General features: G+C 54.7%; 2 protein-coding genes across 14 annotated transcripts in view; one reads left to right on the top strand and one right to left on the bottom strand.

Annotated features, from left to right (window-relative positions):
* Positions 1 to 14,167, top strand: part of PLEKHG3 (pleckstrin homology and RhoGEF domain containing G3) — a 65,681-nt gene that overhangs the window by 44,901 nt on the left and 6,613 nt on the right. The gene's annotated exons all lie outside the window — the stretch shown is intronic.
* The window catches only part of SPTB (spectrin beta, erythrocytic), a 123,370-nt gene continuing 109,856 nt past the window's right edge, over positions 654 to 14,167 (bottom strand). For all 8 annotated transcript variants that reach the window (XM_082386414.1, XM_082386412.1, XM_082386407.1 and 5 more), the window contains 4 exons: positions 7,119 to 7,381; positions 4,241 to 4,414; positions 3,941 to 3,983; positions 654 to 3,793 (listed from right to left, as the gene is read on the bottom strand). In XM_082386414.1, coding sequence (XP_082242540.1) covers positions 3,626 to 3,793; positions 3,941 to 3,983; positions 4,241 to 4,414; positions 7,119 to 7,381 — 648 coding nt within the window. In that variant the 3' untranslated portion in view covers positions 654 to 3,625. The remainder of the gene's footprint in view (positions 3,794 to 3,940; positions 3,984 to 4,240; positions 4,415 to 7,118; positions 7,382 to 14,167) is intronic.

Raw genomic sequence — 14,167 nt, 5'->3', positions numbered from 1 at the left:
GTAGCCACACATTAGAGTGAGAGTCAGGAGATCCAGCCCTGCATTTAACTGGCTGGGTCACCTAAACTCATGCTTTTTCCTCCTCTGTAAATCGAAGGAGATGGATAAGTTGTTGCTTCTCAAACTCTCTGACTCAGACTCTTCGAGAGGTGAGGCCTGGGGAGTAGTAGTCAACACCTTCCCCAGGTGATCCTTACACAGCCCTCTAGGTTATACCTGGGAACCCTGGACCAGCTCAGTGGTTCCTACTGGCTGCCCACTGGAATCATCAGGGGAGGGAACTTTTTGACAAATGCTGATGTCTAGGTTTCACCCACCCAGACCAATTGAAACTGCACCTCCGGAGATGAACCCCAGGTGTGTGGATTCTGATTTTCAGATCTCTGTCCCGAGCTCCATGGGGAAAGGCCTGCAGCAGGCCCTCAAGATGGTTGAATGCGTGAATAAGCGAGCTTTTCTCAGGGTCTCAAGTGAAGCACAGAACCTAGGTGCCAGCAGAGTTGTTCCCATAAGACTCCAAGGACAAGCCAGAGTCTGGCTGTGCCTCTTGTCTCCATGGTGGTCCTGTGTTCACAGATTCCGCCTTGCTCAATCAACCAGCCCCCTTTGGTCCAGTTCAAAGGGAAATAGGTGAGTCAAATGAGAAACGGAAATATGGAGCGTTATTGATTTATTAGAAAAACTAGTAAATGGGTTTTCTCTGGTTGGTGGAAGCACATTTGAGCAGGTGGAGGACAAGGCCGAGCCGGCCCCAGGGCCAGCCCCAGATGGCATGGTCTGTGCCCAGCAGGGCTGCCGTCCTCTGCAGCCACCTCCTCCCTTGCATCCTCCCTGAGCTGACTTGTCCAAGAGACCGAGCCACGGGGTCCTCTGGATCTCTGCCCCCTCCTACTGAAGGGAGGAGGGCGATCCAGGGCCAGCCTTGGGGACTCTCTGTGCTCTCCGATAGGCAGGAAGAAGGAGTGGGGTGGCGGGGAAGCCGAGCCCCCCCCCCGCCCCCACAGACCTCCTGTTATGGGTGCTAGGTGGGGGGGAGGAAGCTCGAGGACCCTCCTTACCTCCCTCAGCCACAGTCAGTTGAGGCCAGGGGACAAAGGGGAAGGAGAGAGGGAAGGAGGACCACCTGACCATGCCCAGAAGGAGCTTCCTCTAAACTGCCCTGGGGAGGACTCCTGGTTTGCTGGTGTGGACTGGAGCTGTTGGGGGGATACTGTTAAAGAAAAGAACTACAAAATAGAAAATGTAAGGAGGGAAAAAAGAAACCTTGCCAGGGCACCAGGAGCTTAGCCCCCCCATGTGGCACAGAGTCCCAAAGCTGGGCCCCTGCAGTTTCAGGCCAGTGAGTTGAGTGTCTTGGGGCCTGTGTGACGTGGGGGGAGGGATGTGTGGGGAGCTGGCAGTAGATGGTGGGTCACATGCAGCCGGCTGCTGCCCTTGCCCAGCCTGGGGGCCCAGGGGTGGTGAAATCCTAGCTTTTCCTTGAGGCCCTTTCATTCTTGGGGCTGTGGAGTCGCCTGCTGAAATTCTTCACTTCAGGTGCTGCTTTGGCACACGTGGAGGGGAGAGGGTGGCCTCTAGTCTCTTGGCTCCCTGAAGACTGGCCCATGGGAACAGTTGAGGGAGACTCTTGCTGCTATCTGCCCTGGAGCAGGACATGCCCTCAGATGCACCAGAGGCCTTCTTTATTGCCAGGTGAGTGTCATCACCTCACTGCCTCCTGCCTTGGTTTCCCTAGGTATAGAAAGAGGCTGGTGGGCGGTATAGATTAGGTTCCCTGTGGATGCACAGGGGGCCATAGGGTTAGGTGCATAGAGGCCAAATGAAGACCCTGGCTCCAGAGGTGGGACCACCTGTCAGGCTCCAGCAGAGAACTTCCCTCCTGTGGTTCTTGTCTGCTGAAATTGCCTTCCCTTGACATGGTGGTGTTGATCTCCAGCACTAAGGGCTCCTGGGAAGGCCTAGTAACTCCGGATGCCTATGCCTGTGGTTTCTACCTGAGCTTCACTCGCTTCCGGGGGATCATCTCAGTGTGTCTAAGGCTCCTTCCCACGGGGAAGGTGATGGAAACAGCGACTGCTGGCCCCAGGGACCTTTCTGATCCCTGGGGAAATGCCTGCTGCCTGCAGCTTAACCCCTCTTTTGGACCTAACCCCAGTTAAGATGCTGGGCTGGAGCTGCATTGCTTTCAGAGAGTGGCGGAGAAAAATCCCTGTGGAACTAGTGGTCTCTTCCGTCTGGAAGTCTGACCTCAGCAGCACAGGGAAAGCTATCCCTGGGGATAGAGGTTGCAGGGCCCCTTTTGGCTGTGCTTGGGATTGTGGGGTAGATACCCATGTGGCCCCCTGACTCAAGGCCAGGACCTTCTGGAGGAGCTAAGCAAGGGTGCCTGCCACACCTTAATGGCTTTGGCCCCAGCATTTGTCCCAGCCATCTGGGGTTGTTCCGTGGGTCGTAATAAATACCCAGGTGTGGCCACATTTGCCACCCCAGGGTGACGGGTCATGAAATTTGCTGTCGGTCCAGCCAGCACCCTCAGGTGGTACCAGCTGCAGACAGAACACATGGGGTATTTGGCTTTCGGATGCTCTACTCCAGGCATTGCGGTGTCCATCTTGTACCTGGGGACCTGCGCTGTCTCCCTTAAGGGCCCTGTGTCTGAGTGGGATGTTGCTGGTTTGGCAGCTACTGGGAGTGCGGGAGGACCCCAGAGTGGAGAGGCAGCGCCTTAGGCAGTGTGGAGACCTATCTACCTCCTTCTGACCTGAGCCCTAACCTCTAACTGTAGTTTTAAAAGAGGGCTGGCTTGAGAGCTTCCTGGTCCTCCCTACCACCATCGGGGGTGGCGGCAAGGGGTGCCGGAGGCCAGGGGAGCCCCTTTGCACTTAGGACCCATCGATCTTGTTGGGTGCCCCCCTCTTTCGGTGGGAGGAGGAGCGAGGAGGGGACGCGGTGGCCCCTGAGGGTGAGAGTCCCCGTTCTGAGGAAGCCCAGTGGGGAGGAGGCCGTCGTGTCCCCTCAGTCCCCAGCAGCCCCTGGCCCAGAGCTCCCTGAAGCCTCCTTCCTCACGCCCCTAAGGGGCAGGTCGGGCATTTCCGGTGTCCTCTTCCCTTTCTCTTTCCCTGGCTGCGACTGAGCAGGAGGTGACCCCAAGCAAGACTTGCTTTGGGAGTGGGCAGCGTCTGAGGAACCCCATCAGCCTTCTTCTCCAGCTTATGTTTGAATCGGGGGACGGGCTGGCGCCCCTCAGCCCGGGAGGGGGGCGGGGAGAGGAGGGCGTGGGCCTCGAAAACCATCTCCTGCCCCCAGCCCCGGAGGCACCGAGGGCCGGCGGAGCTGGGAGCTCCGTCCCTGGAGCCCGCGCTCGCCGTGTGCGGGGCGCCGGGGCTGCGGGCAGAGGGCGCGGAGGCAGGCGTGGGCCGGGCCGGGCCGGGCTGGTGGCGCGAAGGCAGCTATTGCAGCGCAGCGGGGCCCGGGGCCCGGCCGGCGACTCGGAGCAGGCAGGCGGCAGGCAGGCAGCGGCGGCCGGGCCGTGGGCAGGAGGAAGACCCTGCCGAGGAGGGAAGCGCTCGTCCCCGCTCGTCTCTCGTCCCGACGCACTGGCTTCACCCGCGGGGTGCCCGAGAGGCTACTTCTTTTTGGGGAAGAAGCTGAATCTCTTCTCCTTGTCTTTCTTGCCGAGGCTGGCGTCGGGGCCGGTGACGGAGGGTAGGGGCAGGCTCTGTGCCTTGACACGGATGCTCTGGGACTCGTTGATGGCGGTGCTCACGCCCCGCAGCCAGGACAGCATCTCCTCCTGCAGGGCAGGAGGGTCAGGGCCCCGCAAAGGCCGGGGTGCCTCTAGGGCAGCCCCTTCTGAGGGAGCCTTGAGGTCAAGTGGCATGCGTCCCTCCCACCTGCCCCTTTGTTGGTGGGGGTCTGGGCTAGGCAGCCCTGCGCTTACCTCATCCTTGCCGTGGAAAAGCCACTCGCTGCCATTGCTCAGCCTAGGAGGACAGAGGGTTTCCTGCGTGGCCACCTCTGGATCTGATCCCCCAGCCCCCTGAGCTTTCCCATGACCAGAACCCTGTCAGGCAGCACAGCACCTTCTGAGAGAGGCAAAAATCAGGACCACCAGCCTCTCTGATTTGAAAAATCCCTGAAGGGCAACTCAGGCCTGAAGCTGGTCCCAAAGAGTGGGCCCCTCCCTGTCCAGCCACTTACGCCAAACCAGGGAAGGGGCAGTGGACAGGCAGGGCCTCACCTCAGCTTGAAGACGTGCTTCTTCTTCTTGTAGCTGGCAGCAATCTCACAGATGGCATGTCGCAGGGCCAGGGGCTCCTCCCCATGGTAGGGCACCCCCAGGGCCAGGTTCTTGGCATCCTTGTAGAAAGTCAGCTCGCTATTCCTGAGCACACAGTACAGGTTGTTCCAGGACCTGTGAGGGTACAGAGAGGCAGGTCACCTACAGTTCTGATACAGCATCTCTATAATCAGCTCCTATAGCTTTACCATTTTTCTTAATTATACCAATTTTACCCTGATCAATAGTAATACATTTTACTGTTTAAAAAATTGCAAATAAAAATCATCTGCACGTAATTCCACTACCAAAAGTTAACTATTGTTAACATTTGATGTATTTCCTTCTAGTCTTTATTCACATATATAGCTAAAATTGGATTATACTGTATATTCAATTTTATGTCCTGCTTTTAAGTTTAACACTATATCATGAGTATTTCCCCATCCTCAAATATTTGAATTCTCAAATATTTCTTGAAAATAATTTTGAATAGTTATATGGTATTCTATCACACATATAAATAATCCCTTTATTGATGGACCTTTTAATACTGGAAATTTTATCCATGATTTAAACAGCAATATGATAAACATCCTTGCCTGTAACTCTGATCTTACCCTGAGATATATTTCTAGAAGTAGAATTATTGAGTCTAAGACCAATAGTATAAACAACTTTTCAAAGCATTTCCATAGCCACCAGCATATTTGAGTCTCACTACAGAACTGTAACGTGAACAGAGCAGGGTTTTGTTTTGCTGGTAGTGATATTTTGTTTTGTTGATGATATACGCCTGGTATACTGTACTAGCACTTTTTTTTTTTTAATTAATTTATTTATTTTTATTTTTTGGCTGTGTTGGGTCTTCGTTGCTGCGCGTAGGCTTTCTCTAGTTGCGGTGAGCAGGGGCTACTTTTCATTGCAGTGCACGGGCTTCTCATTGCAGTGACTTCTCTTGTTGCGGAGCAGGGGCTCTAGGCACGCGGGCTTCAGTAGTTGTGGCATGTGGGCTCAGCAGTTGTAGCACGGGCTTAGTTGCTCTGCGGCATGTGGGATCTTCCCGAACCAGGGCTCAAACCTGTGTCCCCTACATTGGCAGGCAGATTCTTAACCACTGCGCCACTAGGGAAGCCCTGTACTAGCACTTTTTAAAGAAATGTATTTGTGTAAATCAAGGCTCATCTCAGCTGAAATGTTTGGTGAGAACATCAGGCTCATGGGCTCATGTGTGGGCTCACCTGAGCTCCTTCCCTGACAAATGGGGAACATGTTGCCCTTTCACAGTAATGAGTACTGAGAAACATTAAGCTTTTCTTCCTCCTCTTCCTCCTTTCCTCCTCCCTCCCTTTTGAGGGCAGAAAAGTGGAGAACTAGCAGGGCACGTAGGGAGGAAGGACTGGAAGGTCATAGAGAGGACCTGACCTGTACAAAGCTGGCTGCAGAGCCATTCCACAAAGCCCAGATTTCTGACACCAGCTCAGGGATCTTTCCTCTGGCCCTCACCACCTTCTCTGAGCTTGTAGCCCAAGTAAGGCAGTTGCAAAGGAGGAGCTGGTCTTGGAGTAAGTGGACAAATGATTTAACCTCTCTCAGACTGTTTCCCCATCTGGAAAATGGAAACCTCAATATCATAGGAGGTTTGAGAAGCTATTATCAGTCCTAACATAATGCCTGGCACACAGTAGGTACTTTATAAATGCTAGTTTCCCTTTCCCTGCAGACTCTCCATATAAGCAATAAACCTCTTCAGGTTGGCTGGGCCCCCCAATTCATTTTTGGAATTTGAATTAACTTTGGCGTGTCCCCCAGGCCAGGCTCTCTCTGTATGCTGCCAGTTGGCCCTGGGAATGTGGCTGGCTTCAACCTCTTGATGCTGCCCTGTTTCTCTGGGACCCTGGACTGCTACCTGAAGGCAGGAGCCTCCAGAGACTTTGGGTCTAGGCATCCCTGGGTAGACCACACCCAAGGACATGACTGCCTCAGGGTCAGGAAACGACACAGCCTCTGAATGAATTCCTCAGGGTCATATGGTTGCTAGGAGGGACCATAGCAACTCTTCCTCCTCTCCTATTTTATTTTATTTTATTGTTTGGGTTTTTTTTTGCATTTTCTTCTATTTTTTAAAAAAATTATTTATTTATTTATTTATTTTTGGCTGTGTTGGGTCTTCGTTTCTGTGCGAGGGCTTTCTCTAGTTGTGGCAAGTGGGGGCCACTCTTCATCGCGGTGCGCGGGCCTCTCACTATTGTGGCCTCTCTTGTTGCGGAGCACAGGCTCCAGACGCGCAGGCTCAGTAATTGTGGCTCACGGGCCTAGTTGCTCCGCGGCATGTGGGATCTTCCCAGACCAGGGCTCGAACCCGTGTCCCCTGCATTGGCAGGCAGATTCTCAACCACTGCGCCACCAGGGAAGCCCTCCTCTCTTATTTTAAAGCTGGGGAATCTGGGGCCCAGACTGGGTAAAAAGTGGGACTTGGTCAAGGACGTGTTGTTAGTGCCAAGGCCTACCTGTTACCCCGCCCTGGGATAATAACAGCTAGTGTTCACCGAGTTCCTGCTCTGCGCCAGGCATGGCATCTGCACTGAAGAGGCAGGCTGCCCCCGTCATCCCCATTTTACAAGTGAGAGGCTGAGTCACTAGTACAAGGTCATAGGACCACAACGGAAGACAGGCTTTTCCCATCATGCCAAGCAGCCCCCGGGCTGTCCCCGAGGATGCCCAGGAGCTCTCAGACTAGAGGCAGAGGGCACCCTCGCCCACAAGCATACCCATGTTGCTCTGTTGAAGTCCCTGGGAGCTGCCCACCCCTCCTACCCCGCGGCCCTCCCCCACACACCTGTTGGACGCCTTCTTGTTGGGCCCCTCCAGGTCGTGCTTGCGGCCCAAGTAGCCCTCCATCTGCACGCTGTGCCCGTGGTCCACCTGGGCCGGCAGCGTTGTAGGCTCATCACCCTCGCTCAGAGGCGTGTCCAGGGCCTTAAAGAGGGGCTCTGTGGTGGGCCTCTCATCTGTGCTGGATTTCTCCTCCTGCCCTTCCTTGTGCGGCCCTGGCGGCAGTGGAGGCTGCAGGTCCTGGGGCCACTGCCTCTCTTCTTCCCCCTGCTCAGGGGCATATGGGAGGAGCACACCTTGCTGGGGGTTCAGAGCCAGGGGTGGCTACTCTCGGCAGAACTGGGAGGTCAGCAGGCCCCACCTGAGTCTGGTTCCTCTCTCCTGTGCCCTTCCTGGCCCACCCTGGCCCTCCCTCAGCCTGCTGTGGGTTTCCACCTGGCCTGCTTCCCTAGACTGTGCCCATGTCTCTGGCTCCATTCCCCACTCTCCCCCTCTCCAGTCTAACATAGGGGCAGAGGTTCTTAGAGTGAGCTGAAGGGGCTCATCCGGGGGTTTCCAACGCTGCTCGCTGCCCGGCTCCAGGGCCCACCCCTGCTTCAGAGAGACACTCCAGCTCCTACTGAGTCATGCGTGGGCTCTGGCAAGACTTCAAATGAAGAAAGGGTTCTGCTGCTAAGACAGGATAGAAGAACATTTGTGGTAGGATATTGTATGGGAACCTTTCTGTTACCTTCCACTTGTGTCTAAAACCCCAAAGCTAAGGGCACCAGGCCCTAAGCCTCCCCCACCACCTTCTAAAGCGAGACGCAGACCTTCCCGGGTCATGGTGCAGGACCGTGACCTACTCCCCAGGTCCTGCCCCCGTCATTTGGTGGGGACTTGTTGGAGTAGGGCAGTGGTTCCTAACCCTGGCTGCCTTTTGCAATCACCTCGGGAGCTTTAACAAAGGATGCCGGGACCCATCCTCAGGATGCTGAGTTAACTAGCCTGGAGTGGGGTCAGCACACTGGAATTTCTTAGTCAGCTTTTCATGCACTCGAATGTGCTGCAGAGGTAGAGAATCACCACCTAAGGAGTCACTGCTCCAGGGAAAGTCGTCGGCTTTTACCTCCCTGCTCCTCCCCGTGGAGGGCAGGATCCTCCCAGCCCCTGCCCAAGCCAAGTGAGGGGCTTCCAGTGGAGCCACGTGCCGGTATGTCAGGTGCCCATGAGAAGGGGAAGCAGACCTCTTATTCCCCAGCTGGGTACCTCCTTACGCAGAGGCCTTGCTGATCCGCCTTTGTGCCACTGCAGCAGGAGAGAGGGCAGGACAGATTGCGGCAGCAAGGGGCAGCCAGCCTCCGAGTGCAGCGCAAGAATGCCGGCTGGGGCAAGAATGGGTGGGTCTCCTACGTACCCAGCACCAAGGAAGTCCACCCTAGCTTGAGACATCTGGCCAGAACCCTGTCTCAAAGGCCTGACTGCTGGAGACCTTACAGCACCAGGTGGGAAGGGTCTTGTAGGCCCCCAAGCAGGTGGTATCTGGACACCTGAAGGACCAAGGGTGTTGACAGCCCAAGAGGACCAGAGCCAACCCAGGCAGTAAAGAGACACTGCCCCCTTTTCTACTCCCTGTCCCAACTGAAGATGGAGACCCAGGAGAGTGTTGGGGAGGAGCCAGGAAACAGCAGACCCTGTGCTCCCCATTGTGGGTCCTTCAGACCTTGGGTCAAAGCCAAAATAGAGAAATGGAGAATGAGAGGATCTGGGCACCATACTGGACATCAGATTGAAGCTTCAAACTGAAACAGACTGGTTAGACTTTTTAACAGCTAAAAGTGACCAAGGTCTGCCTGAGCTGGCACTAAGGAATGGGAAGCGGAGGCTCAACGGAGATGTCTGAAGGCAGTGGTTGGAAGAAAGGTAAAGCTGGTCATGGCTGTATCCCATCAAATTAGGGCTGGTCAATAAACAGGTTGGGGTTCCCTAAGATCTCATTTAAAGAAAGGATAATATGGCTGGAAAAGTTTGAAAACACTACCCTAGTCTAACACCTTCAATCTATGAGAAAACCTGTGCTCAGAGAGGTTAAGTGACTTAAAACCTGTGCTCAGAGAGGTTAAGTGACTTACCCAAGGTCACACAGCTAATAGATACCAGAAGCAATCAAGAGCATGCACTCCAGAATTGGACAGGCCTGAGTTTTTACCACATCTTTAGGGCTCTTATCTTCTCCTGTCTTAGAGTCCCTTGAGAGTTGTGGCTGGGCCATGCCCATCTTTATGCATCTTGCAGTATTTGTATCTTTTTGAGTGTCAGCAATGACCCAGAATTGACCACAAGGATCTGAAGGCTCTAAAGCCCTGCCTGGATCCTCCTCCAGCAGGGAGGAAGGGCAGGAGTGGCAGGGTTGGATCTGGGAGCCTGCGTTTGGGCTCCTTCTATGGACCCAGTCAGGCCAGCCCTCTGACTTAGGCATAACTGTTGGGGAGGTAGTGAAGCCTTTCATCCTCTATCTTTCCAGCTGGCTGTGCTGCTCCTCCTGGTGATGGGCCAGGCCCTCCCCACACCTGCTCTGGGGGGCTCAGGGAAGATGCGTGGCAGATGCTGGGAGGAAAGCCCAGCAGACCCTCACAACCATGTTCACCCCTCTCACCCAGCCTCTCCCCTCCTGGGACTGGTTTTACTAGAGCCCTGTGTGTCCATATTTTCTTCCTATACTTTTCATTTCCATGCTCCTTCCTTTCGGGAACTCTCCTCTGAAAATAGAGATGATTTTTCCAGGACTGCCTCCCAATTTAACCTCACCTTTCTTCTGTTTCTTCCTAATGGATGCCTGACCCATGTTCCCTGGCAGGGCCAGTCAGAGGCCATGGCCAGTGTGATCGAAAGTTAAATGGCCAGGTCATGGGTGGGCTTTGGGAAATGGGGGTTTTCCAATGTATGCAAAGATTTCTTCTGTTCTCTTGACTGTTCATGTGGAGACAATTTAAAACACACCCTCTCCCCTCTCCCCTGAAGGCCAAGGCCTGAGGAGAAGGAGTCGAGAATGAGGGTGGGAGGTGGAGGGGTCTGGTGGCAGCCGCTCCTCCCAGGCCCAGGGCTGGCGGGGCTTCTCTCCCTCCTGGGTTAGGGGAAGGGACACACAGGAGAAAGATGGGGGCATGGTTTGGGCAAAAGGGCCCTCCTTTTATAGGTCCCAGGGGTAAATATGCTTTGCACCATCTTCTAAGAGAGCTGGGGGTTGAGGGGCAGTTCTCCTGCTGCCCCTGGAACCATACCATGCTCTGATAGAGATTCTGCCTTGCCCGACAGGCAGAGGGATCTGTGGACAGCAGAGCACCAGGAGGGGCTGCTGGCTACTCGTTGGCTGTAGGGACAGATAGGTTCTGCCAAAAGGCCCTGGATAGCTAAGATGATCCAAGACTCCCTTCTGTCCTCTGTGATATAAGGCAGAAGGCCAGCTGCTTTAGCCCTTGGGTCATCAGGAAGATGCAGAGATTACACCTACACTGCTGAGGGGTAACCCAGCCTAGAGCAATCACTCAGAGGAACTGGGGGACACTCTGAAAAAAAGAGGATCCAGCTACTTGGAAGAAACTCTGGGCGTCAGGTTGGGGCTGCTGGAGAGTTTAGACCATAAGTGGGCGAAACAGAAGGAGGGAGAATGGCCCAGGGATGGGGGTCTGGAATAAGCATGGAGCTTCTGTTCTCTGATGTGAGGGTCTGGGTGACAGGTGCGTGGGTGGGACACATCTGAGGTAGGTGTGTGCGCTGGCTGCTGGGATCACGATGTCAGAGGAGGGTAGGGGACGGGCAGCATTGGATGCTGGGGGGAACATCAGGGGAGGAAAGGGCACAGACAGGAGAGCCTTTTAGGATCTCATAGGATTGTAGTCAAACAGGGAGAGGCCTGAGCCCCTGATGGGCAGGGGATGGCCACATCAGAGTCTTTGCAGAGTCTTGTAAGCTTGACTTTTTAGGGTCCTGCCTTGTTAGGAAACTGACTTGGGTGTGGGGAAGCAGGCAGATGTCTCTTCCCCAAAGGAGGTTCAAGAAGATGAAGGGAAGAGGGGCAGGATGGGTACATTTCTTACCTGGACTAAAGGTGTTGAAGGTGTATTTCCAGGCCAAGCCAGCAGGTGGCGCAGGGGGACAGCACACAGACAACTAACTCCAGCTCCAGGGAGAAAAATAACCAGGGGTGCGACCACAGGGTCTTTGGGAGGTTCTAAAAGATGCTCAGTGAACCCAGACACATCAACAAACAAGGAAACACAAGTGAGCTTCTCTCTAAAGGAAATGCCGATAAGTGAGAACGAGGGCAAGAGGATGCACCCCAGAGACTATTGTTTGACTTTAGCCATGCAATGGTCTTATCTGCCTACCTCACAGCAAGGACTGAGCCTAGAGTGTGTATGTAGGGGGCTTTCAGGGAGGGGCACTCCAGGAAGATTGGTTTGGGAGGGTGTTGGCAATGGATGTTAGAATTCATATGGAGGATGTTTCTCTTAAGAGATGAAGGACTGCAGTGAGAAAAAAATGAAGGGAAAAATGAACACAATCACCTACTAGGTGTTCTACCTATATTCTCTTTTTCTATCCTCACACCCTTTCTGCGAGGCAAGTATCACTACCCCTATTTTACATGAGGGAAACTGAGGGTCAGGGAAAATGAGTAACTTGCCCACAGTCACACAGCTAGTGAATGGAAGTCTGAAGATGCAAATCTCTCTGGTCCCAAACCCTGTGCTCTTCCTGCTAAATCCTGCTGCAAGAGAAGACGGTGGTACTATTGCTCCAAAGAGAAGAGCCTATCCGATGGGGCTCATGGTTTAAAGGGGAATGAGTCTGGCTTATGTAAGACACGTGGCTGATTGGCTGAGGCAGTGTGATCGTGTCACGGCCACCTTGGAAAGGGCCAGAAGAGGGGCTTGAGGCCAGACAAGATCTATTGTTGAATACCTTAGGCAACCAAATAGCCCTGTGAGATGGTGGGGTGGGGGAAGCTGGCCACTTCTGCAGCCAAGAACTTTTTCCCTCCCCCAGTGTCTGAGGTCTGGGCTCTCTCATCCTCTGGGTGAGAAGGCTGTCAGCAGACAGGTTGGGAAGGTTGTTCAGAAGACAGTTGTTTGCAAGAGAAGAAAAAGATGGTTGGCTGAGTTGAGAGCAGCCAAAGAGATGGAGAGATGGGAACTTAGGGTGAACAGAGACAAATGCCTAAAGGGAGAACAGAGACGTTGTTGCTGAACAGAGGAAAGAGCATGGGAGGAGCTGAGGCTGGAGCAGTGAGGGGTCCACCGGGTTGGTGGCAGGGATGGTGAGGGGCTCTCATGAGGAGTGGGATGGGCAGCGGAGGGGCTCAGCACTATGTCCCAGGGGCCAGCTGTCTGTCTGAGATGACCACTGGGAAGCAGGGAAGACAACAGGAGGGGACACAGAGCAGAAGTCCACCACATAAGGTGAGGGGGAAAGGAGAGGGGAATGTGCAGGGTCCCCTTGGACAGGGAGGGGAGACCTGGTCCACGGCCATCCCGGGGGAGAGAACGACTCTTCCTCAGGAGCTGTCTTTGCCATTCCCACCACCAGTGTGGGCTCTTCGGGTCCCTGCCCTGGAGGAGCTGGCAGCTGCTTGATGCCTTGGTGACTCTGAGCCAGCCACTCAGAAAGACTCAAAAGACACTGACTCCCCCATCCAGATCTGACACCCAACAGTCAAGCTGGCAGCTTCAAGCCTCATTTCTGAGATGCCTACGATGTTAACTGAGTCCCATCCTGGGTTCATCAGTATCGGGGATGCTCTAAAACACAGATTGGAAGATGAACTTAGGAGTTGCCTTTGAGCAGCGGGGCCAGGAAGAGCACGTCCGACCATAGCACAGAGAGCTGGGCGCACCGAGCGGCGGACAGATGTCCACAAAGAGCCTAGAGCCAGCTTCTCCACGGAGCCTGGAGTGCCAGGGCGCGGTGCCAGACTGTAGGCAGACACAGCCGTGCCACACTGATTCAGGCATCCTGGGGAGACAGACACGCCCAGGTTCACGGGAAAACTGACGTTCTTTCCAGGCTGGGTCTGCTCATTATGGACAAACACACCATTTGCCTTCACTGTAAAACGCCTGAATCAGCAGCTCAGTTCAGCCTCACAGGGGGAGGGGAGGGAGGATGGGGAAAGCTCGCTCAGGCAAGAAGAAACACAGCTGCTGCCTCCACACCCACATCCCTTCCCTCCAAGAACGTCAGAGCCAGGCCTCTGGCCGCTGATTAGAGCCCTAGGCTGCCTGCTGGGCAGGCTGCTGCTGTGGGGAGTTGCCAAGGGAGTGACAGCAGCTGGAGCCAGCCAGCCACTGGCTAAAAGGTGACCTGCTGCAACCCAGTGCCTGCTCAGCCTGGGGCACCATCCCTCACGTTCTCAAGTGCTGGTTATTTCCCTGAAGCCACGTCAACCTCTAAGACGCTGGAAGGGAGAGGCAAGGGACCTGGAGTCTGGACTCCTCCTGTGCGTTCCTAAGGAAATGCCCAGTCCCCTCGGGGAAGCCAGCTGCAGGCGGTCTTGGAAGGTCACGGGAAGAGTGACGTCTGTGAGCTGCTGTTGAGTAAGAGAGTTTTCCCTGACAACCTGATGAAGGCCTGATAATGACAGGCACCCAGGCATCTGCTCCCCCGAGCGGCCTCACCCCAAGAATCCCTGCACCACAGAGGAATGTAGCCTTGAGGCTTGGAGGCAGATGGGGCACGACTGCCCCAAACAGGGAACCCCGAAGGCAGACTCTTGCTTGTTGTCACAGCCCCTCGCAGCACCAATCCCTCTCAGGGGTATCCCTCTCGTCGTCACAGCAGCCCCATTGGGAGGGTTCCTAGAGCAGGGCCTGCTTCCCACCCGCGGCCAGGAAACAGGCACAGTGCACAGAAGAGGTCCCGCAGCCGTTGGCTGGGGGCCCATAAGCCTGGGTTGGCTCAGATCCTCCGCAATACCATTGCTTCTCCAGGAAATCAACCTCACCATCTCAGCAATCAGCATCTCATCGCAAATGTTACACCGAGGATTCTGGGGCACTCAGAGCCTAGAAGATG

This window comes from Balaenoptera borealis (genome assembly GCF_965194805.1).
Source record: "Balaenoptera borealis genome assembly, chromosome: 3".
Classification (NCBI taxonomy): Eukaryota; Metazoa; Chordata; class Mammalia; order Artiodactyla; family Balaenopteridae; genus Balaenoptera; species Balaenoptera borealis.
This window is presented reverse-complemented; position numbering and strand designations above follow the sequence as displayed.